The sequence below is a fragment of the Somniosus microcephalus genome, unplaced genomic scaffold (assembly GCF_052327205.1).
Source record: "Somniosus microcephalus isolate GS21.2 unplaced genomic scaffold, FLI_Smic_1.0 unresolved_chr3, whole genome shotgun sequence".
Classification (NCBI taxonomy): domain Eukaryota; kingdom Metazoa; phylum Chordata; class Chondrichthyes; order Squaliformes; family Somniosidae; genus Somniosus; species Somniosus microcephalus.
In genome coordinates, this window is record NW_028225181.1 from 18,718,011 (window position 1) to 18,732,717 (window position 14,707).

Here is a 14,707-nt window from a genome sequence, read left to right on the forward strand (position 1 = left end):
CCCCACCCTCTGAGTGAACAAGTGGTTCCTCATCTCAGTCCTAAATGGCCGACCCCTTATTCTGAGACTGTGACCCCTGGTTCTAGACTCCCCAGCCAGGGGAAACATCCTCTCTGCATCTACCTTGTCAAGTCCTGTAAGAATTTTGTCTGTTTCAATGAGATCACCTCTCATTCTTCTAAACTCTGGAGAATATAGGCCGAGTCTACTCAATCTCTCCTCATAGGGCAATCCCCCCATCCCAGGAACCAGTCTGGTGAACCTTCGTTGCACTCGCTCTATGGCAAGTATATCCTTCCTTAGGTAAGGAGACCAAAGCTGTCCACAATACTCCAGGTGTGGTCTCACCAGGGCCCTGTATAATTGCAGTCATGGGATGTGGGCGTCGCTGGCAAGGCCAGCATTTATTGCCCATCCCTAATTGCCCTTGAGAAGGTGGTGGTGAGCCGCCTTCTTGAACCGCTGCAGTCCGTGTGGTGAAGGTACTCCCACAGTGCTGTTAGGGAGGGAGTTCCAGGATTTGGACCCAGCGACGATGAAGGAACGGACGATATATTTCCAAGTCAGGATGGTGTGTGACTCGGAGGGGAACTTGGAGGTGATGGTGTCCCCATGCACCTGCTGCCCTTGTCCTTCTAGGTGGTAGAGGTCGCGGGTCAGTTTGGCTCAGTCCGTAGAACTCGAGAGGCTGAAGGTTCACAGCGTTATTGGGGGAGGAGGGGAGAATTCCAAATTTCAACTACCCTTTGTGTAAAGAAGTGCCTCCTGATTTCACTCATTTTAAGTTGATGCTCTCTCATTCTGGACACCACGCGCCAGAGGAAATCGTTTCTTGGTAGCTACCCTAGCACATCCTTTCAACATCATAAACCAGATCAACCCTCGATCTAAACTCAAGGGAACCACAAGCCGAGTTGACATAGAAACATAGAAGATAGGAGCAGGAGTAGGCCATTCGGCCCCTCGAGCCTGCTCCGCCATTCAATGCGATCATGGCTGATCATCCAAATTCAGTACCCTGTCCCTGCCTTCTCCCCATACCCCTTGATCCCTTTAGCCTTAAGAAATATATCTAACTCCTTCTTGAATATATTTAATGAATTGGCCTCTACTGCCTTCTGTGGTAGAGAATTCCACAGGTTCACCACTCTCTGGGTGAAGAAATTCCTCCTCATCTCAGTCCTAAATGGCTTACCCCTTATCCTTAGACTGTGACCCCTGGTTCTGGACTCCCCGACCATCGGGAACATCCTTCCTGCATCTAGTCTGTCCAGTCCTGTCAGAATTTTATAAGTTTCAATGAGATCCCCTCTCAATCTTCTAAACTCCAGCGAGTATAAACCCAATCGACCCAATGTCTCCTCATACGTCATTCCTGCCATCCCAGGTATCAGCCTGGTGAATCTTCGCTGCACTCCCAGGGTGAACAAATTCCTCCCCATCAGTTGATACAGCTAAGGGGAGGAGAGAACATTGAGGGTGGGCGGGGGGTGAGAATGGAAAAGTCTAGACATGATATTTCTGTGCAGTTCTTTTATTGATTGACATGAGCTCGTACAGAGGAGTCTGATCTCCGGTGCGGAATTGCCGGCACCGTCTACCTTCCGATGGCTCGTTCCCGCGGCGAGACGGTCTCAGAACGACCCGATGGTGTCCCGGATCCAGGATACGTATTGGCAGACTCGGGTGTAGACCCCGGGGTGGCCCTTCTCGGCGCACCCGTAACCCCAGGAGACGACGCCCTGGAGCACCCCATTACACACCACCGGACCGCCGGAATCTCCCTGCCGGGGAAAAAACAACAACAACACCAAATCCATCACCAGTTCGGGAGTGTGGAGCCGGCCATCCAAGGGGCCCTCGACCGCCCCCCCCCCACCGTCCGACCGACCGATCTCGCCCGCCGTGTTCACTGCAAACATTCAAACTGGGTTAACACTGGCCGACCTCGCGTGGCATTGCTCGCCGCGTCTTCAACTTGCATTGATATAGCGCCCTAAAACGTCCCGAGACCCTCACAATGTTAATCAGGCCTAATTAGACACCGAGCCCACATCAGGAGATATTAGGACGGGCGACCAGAAGCTGGGTCAAAGGGGTCGGCTTTAAGGAGCCTCTTAAAGGAGAGGAGAGAGAGGCGGAGAGGTTTAGGGAGGGAATTCCAGAGCTCGGGGTCCAGGCGGCTGACGGCGCGGCCGCCAATGGTGGAGCGATGGAAATCGGGGGATGTTCAAGAGGCCAGAATTGGAGGAGCGCAGAGATCTGAGGATGAGTGACGGCTGACCTCCCGTGGCAGTGCTGATGGTTCAGAGGGTACTCGTTGTGTAACAGGAGTGTTACGCCCTGTGCGGCGCTGTATTGTCTGTTACTGAAAGGCGGCCCTGGGTCCATTGAGGGTCACCAAGTCTGGTCAGTACAGTTGCGCTCTGGCATGTGGTAACAGGACCCTCGGTCAGTCCTCCAGCTCTTGCCCCAACGTGTTGAGAAAGGATGGGTTTCCAGTTCAGTCGGTACGTCACTCTGGCCCACTCCACAGACATCGCCACCTACTTGTGGCACCAGGCGGCTGCACGAGAGTCATCAGTGGAGCCCCCTGGAGCAATCCGGGGCGCCTTGCAGCCTGCAGTGGTAGCACGGTGGCACGGTGGCATAGTGGTTAGCACTGTTGCCTCACAGCGCCAGGGACCCGGGTTCGAATCCGGCCTCGGGTGACTGTCTGTGTGGAGTTTGCACATTCTCCCCGTGTTTGCGTGGGTTTTCTCCGGGTGCTCCGGTTTCCTCCCACAGTCCAAAGATGTGCGGGTTAGGTTGATTGGCTATGATAAATTGACCCTTAGTGTTAGGGGGATTAAATACGTGGGGTTACGGGGAAAGGGTGGGATATGTGTTGGTGTAGGGGTTACAGGGATAGGGTGGGATATGTGTCAGTGCAGGCTCGATGGGCCGAAATGGCCTCTATCTGCGCTGTGGGGTTTCTGTGATTCTGTGATCAGGTGACACCGGAGGATTACACAGGATTACTTCAGATATACAGAACAGAAACAGGCCATTCGGCCCAACCAGTCCATGCCAGCATTTATGCTGCACTCGAGCCTCCTCCCATCTTTCCTCATCTCAATCTATCAGCGTAACCCTCCATTCCCTTCTCCCTCACATGCTTGTCTAGCCTCCCCTTAAATGCATCGATACTATTCGCTTCAACCACTCCCTGTGGTAGCGAGTTCCACATTCTCACCACTCTCTGGGTAAAGAAGTTTCTCCTGAATTCCCTATTGGATTTCTTGGTGACGATCTTACATACAAACATACGTACATACGAGTTAGGAGCAGGAGTCGGCCACTCGGCCCCTCGAGCCTGCTCCGCCATTCAATAAGATCATGGCTGCTCCGATTACTCCACATTCCCGCCTACCCCCCGATAACCTTTCACCCCCTTGCTTACCAAGAATCTATCTACCTCTGCCTTAAAAATATTCCAAGACTCCGCTTCCACTGCCCTCTGAGGAAGAGAGTTCCAAAGACTCACCACCATCTGTGAGAAAAAATGTCTCCTCATCTCTGTCTTAAATGGGCGACCCCTTATTTTTAAACAGTGACCCCTAGTTCTAGATTCTCCCACAAGAGGAAACATCCTCTCCACATCCACCCTGTCCAGACCCCTCAGGATCTTGTATGTTTCAATCAAGTCACCTCTTACTCTTCTAAACTCCAGCGGATACAAGCCTAGCCTGTCCAACCTTTCCTCATAAGACAACCCGCCCATTCCAGGTATTAGTCTAGTAAACCTTCTCTGAACTGCTTCCAACGCATTTACATCCATCCTTAAATAAGGAGACCAATACTGTACACAGTACTCCAGATGTGGTCTCACCAATGCCCTGTATAGCTGAAGCATAACCTCCCTACTTTTGTATTCAGTTCCCCTCGCAATAAACAATAACATTCGATTAGCTTTCCTAATTACTTGCTGTACCTGCATAGTAACCTTTTGCGATTCATGCACTAGGAAACATAGAAACATAGAAACATAGAAGATAGGAGCAGGAGTAGGCCATTTGGCCCCTCGAGCCTGCTCCGCCATTCAATGAGATCATGGCTGATCATCCAAATTCAGTACCCTGTCCCTGCCTTCTCCCCATATCCCTTGATCCCTTTAGCCTTAAGAAATACATCTAACTCTTTCTTGAATATATTTAATGAATTGACCTCTACTGCCCTCTGTGGTAGAGAATTCCACAGGTTCACCACTCTCTGGGTGAAGAAATTCCTCCTCATTTCAGTTCTAAATGGCCTACCCCTTATCCTTAGACTGTGACCCCTGGTTCTGGACTCCCCGACCATCGGGAACATCCTTCCTGCATCTAGTCTGTCCAGGCCTGACAGAATTTTATAAGTTTCGATGAGATCCCCTCTCAATCTTCTAAACTCCAGTGAGTATAAGCCCAATCGACACAATCTCTCCTCATATGTCATTCCTGCCATCCCAGGTATCAGCCTGGTGAATCTTCACTGCACTCCTTCCATGGCAAGAACGTCCTTCCTCAGGTAAGGCGACCAAAACTGCACACAATACTCAAGGTGCGGTCTCACCAAGGCCCTGTACAACTGTAGCAAGACATCCTTGTTCCTGTACTCGAACCCTCTTGCTACGAAGGCCAACATACCATTTGCCTTCTTAACCGCCTGCTGCACCTGCATGCTTACCTTCAGCGACTGGTGCACAAGAACACCCAGGTCTCTTTGCACTTCCCCTTCTCCCAATCTATTGCCATTCAAATAATAATCTGCCTTCCTGTTTTTGCCACCAAAGTGGATAACCTCACATTTATCCACATTATAGTGCATTTGCCATGTTTCTGCCCAATCACCCAATCTGTCCAAATCGTACTGGAGTTTCACGACATCCTCCTCACAGCATACCCTCCCACCCAGCTTTGTGTCGTCTGCAAATTTGGAGATATTACATCCAATTCCCTCGTCCAGATCATTAATATATATTGTGAACAGCTGGGGTCCTAGGACCGATCCCTGCGGTACCTCACTAGTCACTGCCTGCCACTCGGAAAACTACTCTTTGCTTTCTGTCCGCCAACCAGTTCTCTATCCAAGTCAATACCTTGCCCCCAATCCCATGTGTCTTAATTTTGCACGCTAATCTCTTATGTGGGACCTTATCGAAAACCTTCTGAAAGTCCAAATACACCACATCCACTGGTTCTCCCTTATCTATTTTAACAGTTACATCCTCAAAAAATTCCAGTAGATTAGTCAAGCATGATTTACCTTTTGTAAATCCATGTTGACTTTGTCCGATCCTGTCACTGCTTTCCAAGTGCTCTGCTATTGCATCTTTTATAATAGATTCTAGCATTTTCCCCACTACCGATGTCAGGCTTACCGGTCTATAATTCCCCGCTTCTTCTCTACCACCTTTTTTGAATAGTGGGGTAACATTAGCTACCCTCCAATCCATGGGTACTGTTCCAGAGTCTATCGAGTTCTGGAAGATGACCAGCAATGCATCTACTATTTCTAGGGCCACTTCCTTAAGTACCCTGGGATGTAGATTATCAGGCCCTGGGGATTTATTGGCCTTCAGTCCCATCAATTTTCCTAACACCATTTCCCTACAAATACTGATTTCTTTCAGTTCCACCCTTTCATCAGACCCTATGTTCCCCGGTATTTCTGGGAGGTTATTTGTGTCCTCCTTTGTGAAGACAGAACCAAAGTATGAATTTATTTGGTCTGCCATTTCTTTGTTTCCCATTATAAATTCCCTTGATTCTGACTGTAAGGGACCTACGCTTGACTTCACCAATCTTTTTCTTTTCACATATCTATAAAAGCTTTTACAGTCAGTTTTTATGTTCCCTACTAGCTTACTCTCATATTCTATTTTCCCATTCACAGAAATCACAGAAACCCCACAGTGCAGATAGAGGCCATTTCGGCCCATCGAGCCTGCACCGACACATATCCCACCCGATCCCCGTAACCCCTACACCAACACATATCCCACCCTATCCCCGTAACCCCACGTATTTAATCCCCCTAACACTAAGGGTCAATTTATCATGGCCAATCAACCTAACCCGCACATCTTTGGACTGTGGGAGGAAACCGGAGCACCCGGAGGAAACCCACGCAAACACGGGGAGAATGTGCAAACTCCACACAGACAGTCGCCCGAGGCCGGATTCGAACCCGTGTCCCTGGCGCTGTGAGACAACAGTGCTAACCACTATGCCACCGTGCTGCCTTTCTTAATTAATCCCTTTGTCCTCCTTTGTTGAATCCTAAACTGCTCCCAATCCTCAGGATTATTGCTTTTTCTGGCCAATTTATATGTCCTCTCCTTGGATCTTATGCTATCCCTAATTTCCCTTGTTAGCCACGGTTGAGTCACCTTTTTTGTTTTATTTTTATGCCAAACTGGGATGAACAAATTCTGTAGCTCATCCATTCGGTCTTTGAATGTTTGCCATTGCCTATCCACCGTCAACCCTTTGAGTGCCATTCCCCAATCAACCCTACCCAACTCGCTCCTCAGACCCAGATCCCTCTGCATCTCAGAGCTCTGCAATCTCTCACCATTTAGATAATATGCTTCTTTTTTATTCTTCTATTGACGGCCTCTAGTTTTGCTCTTCCCCACAAGTGGAAACATTCTCTCTGTATCCACTCTATCAAAACCTTTCATCATTTTATAGACCTCTATTCGGTCGCCCCTCAGCCTTCTTTTTTCAGGAGAAAAGAGACCCAGCCTGTCCATCCTTTCCTGATAGGTGTACCCTCGCATTTCTGGTATCATCTTCTCCGTACCCTCTCCAGTGCCTCTATGTCCTTTTTATAATATGGCGACCAGCACGGCACACAGTACTCCAAGTGCGGTCTAACCAAGATTCGATACGGGTTTAGCATAACTTCCCTACTTTTCAATTCTATCCCTCTAGAAATAAACCCTAGTTCTTGGTTTGCTTTTCTTGTGGCCTTGCTAAGCCGAGACGCAAGGGAGGCCATTCGGTCCATGGTCCCCATGCCGGCTCTTGAAACGGGCTATCCGATTGGCCCCGCTCTTGCTGCCCTTCCCCCGTGACGCGGGGCGACGGTTCAGCCTCTTGTCCCGCGCTGTTGAAGGATCGTACCTGACAAGAATCCTTCCCGCCTTCCAGGTAACCCACGCACATCATGTTGTCAGTGATCATCTCAGGGTAGGCGCCGTGGCAGTCGGCGTCACTGAGGATGGGGGCGTCCAGGCACTGCAGCTGATCCCCGCTCACCGCTAGATCAAAGGATAGGTCAGAGGTTAGAGGGCGGGGGGGAGCCAATTGACATCAAGGTAGGGTCAAAATATGAGCCATTCACGACCTCAGGACGTCTCAAAGCGCTTCACAGCCAATGAAGTACTTTTCAAAAAATGGTCACTGTTGTAATGTAGGAAATGCAGCAGCCAATTAGCACACAGCAAGACCCCGCTGACAGGAAAGTGATAAATTCCCAGATAATTTGTTATTTTGTGATGTTAGTTGAGGGCTATGAGTTGGCCCACGACACCGGGGAGAACCCCTCCAGCTGTTCCTTGAATTAGTGGCCATGCGATCTTTTATGTCCACCTGAGAGGGCATCATCCGAGAGAAGGTACCTCCGACAGTGCGGCACTCCCTCAGTACTGCCCCTCCGACAGTGCGGCACTCCCTCAGTACTGCCCCTCCGACAGTGCGGCACTCCCTCAGTACTGCCCCTCCGACAGTGCGGCACTCCCACAGTACTGCCACTCCGACAGTGCAGCGCTCCCTCAGTACTGCCCCTCCGACAGTGCAGCGCACCCTCAGTACTGCCCCTCCGACAGTGCGGCGCTCCCTCAGTACTGCCCCTCCGACAGTGCGGCACTCCCTCAGTACTGCCCCTCCGACAGTGCGGCACTCCCTCAGTACTGCCCCTCCGACAGTGCGGCACTCCCACAGTACTGCCACTCCGACAGTGCGGCGCACCCTCAGTACTGCCCCTCCGACAGTGCGGCACTCCCACAGTACTGCCCCTCCGACAGTGCGGTGCAGCCTCAGTACTGTCCCTCCGACACTGCAGCGCTCCCTCAGTACTGCCCCTCCGACAGTGCGGCACTCCCACAGTACTGCCCCTCCGACAGTGCGGCGCTCCCACAGTACTGCCACTCCGACAGTGCGGCGCACCCTCAGTACTGCCCCTCCGACAGTGCGGCACTCCCACAGTACTGCCCCTCCGACAGTGCGGTGCAGCCTCAGTACTGCCCCTCCGACAGTGCAGCGCTCCCTCAGTACTGCCCCTCCGACAGTGCGGCACTCCCACAGTACTGCCCCTCCGACAGTGCGGCGCTCCCACAGTACTGCCCCTCCGACAGTGCGGTACTCCCTCAGTACTGCCCCTCCGACAGTGCAGCGCACCCTCAGTACTGCCCCTCCGACAGTGCGGCGCTCCCTCAGTACTGCCCCTCCGACAGTGCGGCGCTCCCTCAGTACTGCCCCTCCGACAGTGCAGCGCTCCCTCAGTACTGCCCCTCCGACAGTGCGGCGCTCCCTCAGTACTGCCCCTCCGACAGTGCAGCACTCCCTCAGTACTGCCCCTCCGACAGTGCGGCGCTCCCACAGTACTGCCCCTCCGACAGTGCGGCGCTCCCTCAGTACTGCCCCTCCGACAGTGCGGCGCTCCCTCAGTACTGCCCCTCCGACAGTGCGGCACTCCCTCAGTACTGCCCCTCCGACAGTGCGGCGCTCCCACAGTACTGCCCCTCCGACAGTGCGGCGCGCCCTCAGTACTGCCCCTCCGACAGTGCGGCGCTCCCTCAGTACTGCCCCTCCAACAGTGCGGCGCTCCCTAAGTACTGCCCCTCCGACAGTGCAGCGCTCCCTCAGTACTGCCCCTCCGACAGTGCGGCGCTCCCTCAGTACTGCCCCTCTGACAGTGCGGCACTCCCACAGTACTGCCCCTCCGACAGTGCGGCGCACCCTCAGTACTGCCCCTCCGACAGTGCGGCGCACCCTCAGTACTGCCCCTCCGACAGTGCGGCACTCCCACAGTACTGCCCCTCCGACAGTGCGGTGCAGCCTCAGTACTGCCCCTCCGACAGTGCAGCGCTCCCTCAGTACTGCCCCTCCGACAGTGCGGCACTCCCACAGTACTGCCCCTCCGACAGTGCGGCGCTCCCACAGTACTGCCCCTCCGACAGTGCGGCACTCCCTCAGTACTGCCCCTCCGACAGTGCAGCGCACCCTCAGTACTGCCCCTCCGACAGTGCGGCGCTCCCTCAGTACTGCCCCTCCGACAGTGCGGCGCTCCCTCAGTACTGCCCCTCCAACAGTGCGGCGCTCCCTCAGTACTGCCCCTCCGACAGTGCAGCGCTCCCTCAGTACTGCCCCTCCGACAGTGCAGCACTCCCTCAGTACTGCCCCTCCGACAGTGCGGCGCTCCCACAGTACTGCCCCTCCGACAGTGCAGCACTCCCTCAGTACTGCCCCTCCGACAGTGCGGCGCTCCGACAGTACTGCCCCTCCGACAGTGCGGCGCACCCTCAGTACTGCCCCTCCGACAGTGCGGCGCTCCCTCAGTACTGCCCCTCCGACAGTGCGGCGCTCCCTCAGTACTGCCCCATCCGACAGTGCAGCGCTCCCTCAGTACTGCCCCTCCGACAGTGCGGCGCTCCCTCAGTACTGCCCCTCCGACAGTGCGGCGCTCCCTCAGTACTGCCCCTCTGACAGTGCGGCACTCCCACAGTACTGCCCCTCCGACAGTGCGGCGCTCCCTCAGTACTGCCCCTCCGACAGTGCGGCGCTCCCTCAGTACTGCCCCTCCGACAGTGCAGCACTCCCTCAGTACTGCCCCTCCGACAGTGCGGCGCTCCCACAGTACTGCCCCTCCGACAGTGCGGCGCACCCTCAGTACTGCCCCTCCGACAGTGCAGCGCACCCTCAGTACTGCCACTCCGACAGTGCAGCGCACCCTCCGTACTGCCCCTCCGACAGTGCAGCGCTCCCTCAGTACTGCCCCTCCGACAGTGCAGCACACCCTCAGTACTGCCCCTCCGACAGTGCGGCGCACCCTCAGTACTGCCCCTCCGACAGTGCAGCGCTCCCTCAGCACTGCCCCTCCGACAGTGCGGCGCTCCCACAGTACTGCCCCTCCGACAGTGCGGCGCTCCCTCAGTACTGCCCCTCCGACAGTGCGGCGCTCCCTCAGTACTGCCCCTCCGACAGTGCGGCGCTCCCACAGTACTGCCCCTCCGACAGTGCGGCGCTCCCTCAGTACTGCCCCTCCGACAGTGCGGCGCTCCCTCAGTACTGCCCCTCCGACAGTGCAGCGCTCCCTCAGTACTGCCCCTCTGACAGTGCAGCGCTCCCTCAGTACTGCCCCTCCGACAGTGCAGCGCTCCCTCAGTACTGCCCCTCCGACAGTGCGGCGCTCCCACAGTACTGCCCCTCCGACAGTGCAGCGCTCCCTCAGTACTGCCCCTCCGACAGTGCGGCGCTCCCACAGTACTGCCCCTCCGACAGTGCAGCGCTCCCTCAGTGCTGCCCCTCCGACAGTGTGGCGCTCCCTCAGTACTGCCCCTCCGACAGTGCAGCGCTCCCTCAGTACTGCCCCTCCGACAGTGCGGCACTCCCACAGTACTGCCCCTCCGACAGTGCGGTGCAGCCTCAGTACTGTCCCTCCGACACTGCAGCGCTCCCTCAGTACTGCCCCTCCGACAGTGCGGCACTCCCACAGTACTGCCCCTCCGACAGTGCGGTGCAGCCTCAGTACTGCCCCTCCGACAGTGCAGCGCTCCCTCAGTACTGCCCCTCCGACAGTGCGGCACTCCCACAGTACTGCCCCTCCGACAGTGCAGCGCTCCCTCAGTACTGCCCCTCCGACAGTGCGGCGCTCCCACAGTACTGCCCCTCCGACAGTGCAGCGCTCCCTCAGTACTGCCCCTCCGAAAGTGCAGCGCTCCCTCAGTACTGCCCCTCCGACAGTGCGACGCTCCCTCAGTACTGCCCCTCCAACAGTGCGGCGCTCCCACAGTACTGCCCCTCCGACAGTGCAGCGCTCCGTCAGTACTGCACTGGGATTGTCGGCCTGGAATTTTGTGCTCAATTCTCTGGAGTGGGACTCGAACCCCCAACCTTCTGACCCTGTGCCGAGAGAGTGCTACCCACTGAGCCCTGGCTGATATTCACCACTTCACTGAGCCAGCAACTGAAGGCTTTAGATTCTGGCCTCAGGGTCAGACGGTCGTGGGTTACTAAAGGCCCCGTGAAATTATAGTCAAGAGAGATTGACGACCCATCAAGCTCAGCTTGAGAGCCGTCGCATTTTTGAAGCTCGCCCTCCGCTCTCCGCCCTCCGCCCTCTGCTCTCCGCCCTCCGCCCTCCGCTCTCTGCCCTCCGCTCTCCGCCCTCCGCCCTCTGCTCTCCGCCCTCCACCCTCTGCTCTCTGCCCTCCGCCCTCCGCCCTCCGCTCTCTGCCCTCCGCCCTCTGCTCTCCGCCCTCCGCCCTCCACCCTCAGCTCTCTGCCCTCCGCCCTCTGCCCTCCGCCCTCCGCCCTCCGATCTCCACACTCTGCCCTCCGCCCTCCGCTCTCCGCCCTCCGCCCTCTGCTCTCCACCCTCCGCCCTCCGCCCTCTGCCCTCCGCTCTCCGCCCTCCGCTCTCTGCCCTCCGCCCTCTGCTCTCCGCCCTCCGCCCTCCACCCTCAGCTCTCTGCCCTCCGCCCTCTGCCCTCCGCCCTCCGCCCTCCGATCTCCACACTCTGCCCTCCGCCCTCTGCTCTCCGCCCTCCGCCCTCTGCTCTCCGCCCTCCGCTCTCTGCCCTCCACTCTCCGCCCTCCGCCCTCCGCTCTCTGCCCTCCGCCCTCCACCCTCAGCTCTCTGCCCTCCGCCCTCTGCCCTCCGCCCTCCGATCTCCACACTCTGCCCTCCGCCCTCTGCTCTCCGCCCTCAGCTCTCTGCCCTCCGCCCTCTGCCCTCCGCCCGCCGCCCTCCGATCTCCACACTCTGCCCTCCGCCCTCTGCTCTCCGCCCTCAGCTCTCTGCCCTCCGCCCTCTGCCCTCCGCCCTCCGCCCTCCGATCTCCACACTCTGCCCTCCGCCCTCTGCTCTCCGCCCTCCGCCCTCCGCTCTCTGCCATCCGCCCTCCGCTCTCCGTCCTCCGCCCTCTGCTCTCCGCCCTCCACCCTCAGCTCTCTGCCCTCCGCCCTCCGCCCTCCGCCCTCTGGCCTCCGCCCCCCGCTCTCTGCCCTCCGCCCTCCGCTCTCCGTCCTCCGCCCTCTGCTCTCCGCCCTCCACCCTCAGCTCTCTGCCCTCCGCTCTCCGCCCTCCGCCCTCCGCCCTCTGATCTCCACACTCCGCCCTCCGCCCTCTGCTCTCCGCCCTCTACCCTCCGCCCTCTGATCTCCACACTCTGCCCTCCGCTCTCCGTCCTCCACCCTCTGCTCTCCGCCCTGCACCCTCCGCCCTCCGCTCTCCGCCCTCTGTCCTCCGCCCTCCGCTCTCTGCCCTCCGCCCTCCGCTCTCCACACTCCGCCCTCCGCCCTCCAGCCCCGCTCGCCGCTCCCTATGTCCTTCTGACCAGCTCCTTTTCTGTCTCTTACCGCTATTCATGGTGTTTCCCCAGCCGGAGATCAGGCACATCTCCCCGGTGTAGGCACAGCCGGAGGGCAGGGCGATGGCTGCCACGTAGCGGTTCAGGGTGGCGGCTTTGGAGAGTTTGATCAGCATGATGTCGTTGTCCAGATTATAGCCGCTGTACCGGGGGTGTCTGATGACCTTCTCCGACTCGATGTACTGCTCAGTCCCGTCATCGGCTGAGATGTCATGCTCTCCGAGACGCACCTGGATACGTCTGGGAATAAGACACAGAATCTGATCAGAGGGCGAGTGCCGACCAGTGGCCCACCTTGCCTCCGACCAACGTCATCCGTCGATAGCTCGAGGCTGCACCTCGGCCCGCTGGGGGTTGGAGCGGCAGTGAAGGAGGTCCTCGCCTGTTGGCCACAAGGCGGTCAGAAAGGCCCATGACCACTCGGGAAGGTAGGAGGAGAATTAGGCCTGTCGGGCCTGCTCCTCCATTTAGTTGCCATGGCGACCATTGAGTCCCGGTTCCCAGCCCTTTCCTAATATCCCTTCCTACCTTAGCTCCCAAGTGGAGTCCATCTCACAACTCAGTACAGCAGGCAATTTGTGATCAGCGGTTTCTGGGGGGCAGTGCGTTTCGTTGCCCCTCCACTCCTTACGTGATAAGATTTTCCTGGATTCCCTGAACCTGCACAGGAGTCGACAAAATCGGGGGAGGCGCAAGAGGCCGGGATTGGAGGAGCGCAGGGATCTGGGAGGGTCGTAGGGGCTGGAGAAGGTTACAGTGATAGGGAGGGTTGTTGGGGCTGGAGGAGGTTACAGAGATAGGGAGGGTTGTAGGGGCTGGAGCAGGTTACAGAGATAGGGAGGCTCATAGGGGCTGGAGGAGGTTACAGAGATTGGGAGGGTTGTAGGGGCTGGAGCAGGTTACAGAGATTGGGAGGGTTGTAGGGGGCTGGAGGAGGTTACAGAGATAGGGAGGGTTGCAGGGGGCTGGAGCAGGTTACAGAGATAGGGAGGGTTGTAGGGGCTGGAGCAGGTTACAGAGATAGGGAGGGTTGAAGGGGCTGGAGGAGGTTACAGAGATAGGGAGGGTTGCAGGGGGCTGGAGCAGGTTACAGTGATAGGGAGGGTTGTAGGGGCTGGAGGAGGTTACAGTGATAGGGAGGGTTGTAGGGGCTGGAGGAGGTTACAGAGATAGGGAGGGATGTTGGGGCTGGAGAAGGTGACAGAGATAGGGAGGGTTGTAGTGGCTGGAGGATGTTACAGAGATAGGGAGGGTTGTCGGGGCTGGAGGAGGTTACAGAGATAGGGAGGCTCATAGGGGCTGGAGGAGGTAACAGAGATAGGGAGGGTTGTAGGGGGCTGGAGGAGGTTACAGAGATAGGGAGGGTTGTAGGGGCTGGAGGAGGTTACAGAGATAGGAAGGGTTGTCGGGGCTGGAGAAGGTTACAGTGACAGGGAGGGTTGTAGGGGCTGGAGGAGGTTACAGAGATAGGGAGGGTTGTTGGGGCTGGAGAAGGTTACAGAGATAGGGAGGGTTGTAGGGGCTGGAGGTGGTTACAGAGATAGGGAGGATTGTAGGGGCTGGAGCAGGTTACAGAGATAGGGAGGGTCGTAGGGGCTGGAGGGGGTTATAGAGATAGGGAGGGTTGTAGGGGCTGGAGGAGGTTACAGAGATAGGGAGGGTTTTTAGGGCTGGAGGGGGTTATACAGATAGTGAGGGTCGTAGGGGCTGGAGGATGTTACTGAGATAGGGAGGATTGTAGGGGCTGGAGGAGGTTACAGAGATAGGGAGGGTTGTAGGGGCTGGAGGAGGTTACAGAGATAGGGTGGGTTGTAGGGGCTGGAGGAGGTTACAGAGATAGGGAGGGTTGTAGGGGCAGGAGGAGGTTACAGAGATAGGGAGGGTTGTTGGGGCTGGAGGAGGTTATAGAGATAGGGAGGGTTGTAGGGGCTGGAGCAGGTTATAGAGATAGGGAGGGTTGTTGGGGCTGGAGGGGGTTATAGAGATAGGGAGGTTTGTAGGGGCTAGAGGAGGTTACAGAGATAGGGAGGGATGTAGGGGCTGGAGGAGGTTACAGTGATAGGGAGGTTCGTAGAGGCTGGAGGAGGTTAC

The 14,707-nt window shown here is 56.9% G+C and overlaps 1 protein-coding gene across 1 annotated transcript in view; it reads right to left on the reverse strand.

Moving 5' to 3' along the window:
* Positions 1-1,634: 1,634 nt before the first annotated feature.
* The window catches only part of LOC147091269 (trypsin-like), a 45,567-nt gene continuing 32,494 nt past the window's right edge, over positions 1,635-14,707 (reverse strand). Inside the window, exons 3-5 of the mRNA XM_085976496.1 lie at positions 12,609-12,856; positions 7,149-7,285; positions 1,635-1,784 (exon numbers count right to left, since the gene is read on the reverse strand). Of these exons, the coding sequence (XP_085832622.1) occupies positions 1,635-1,784; positions 7,149-7,285; positions 12,609-12,856 (535 nt within the window). The remainder of the gene's footprint in view (positions 1,785-7,148; positions 7,286-12,608; positions 12,857-14,707) is intronic.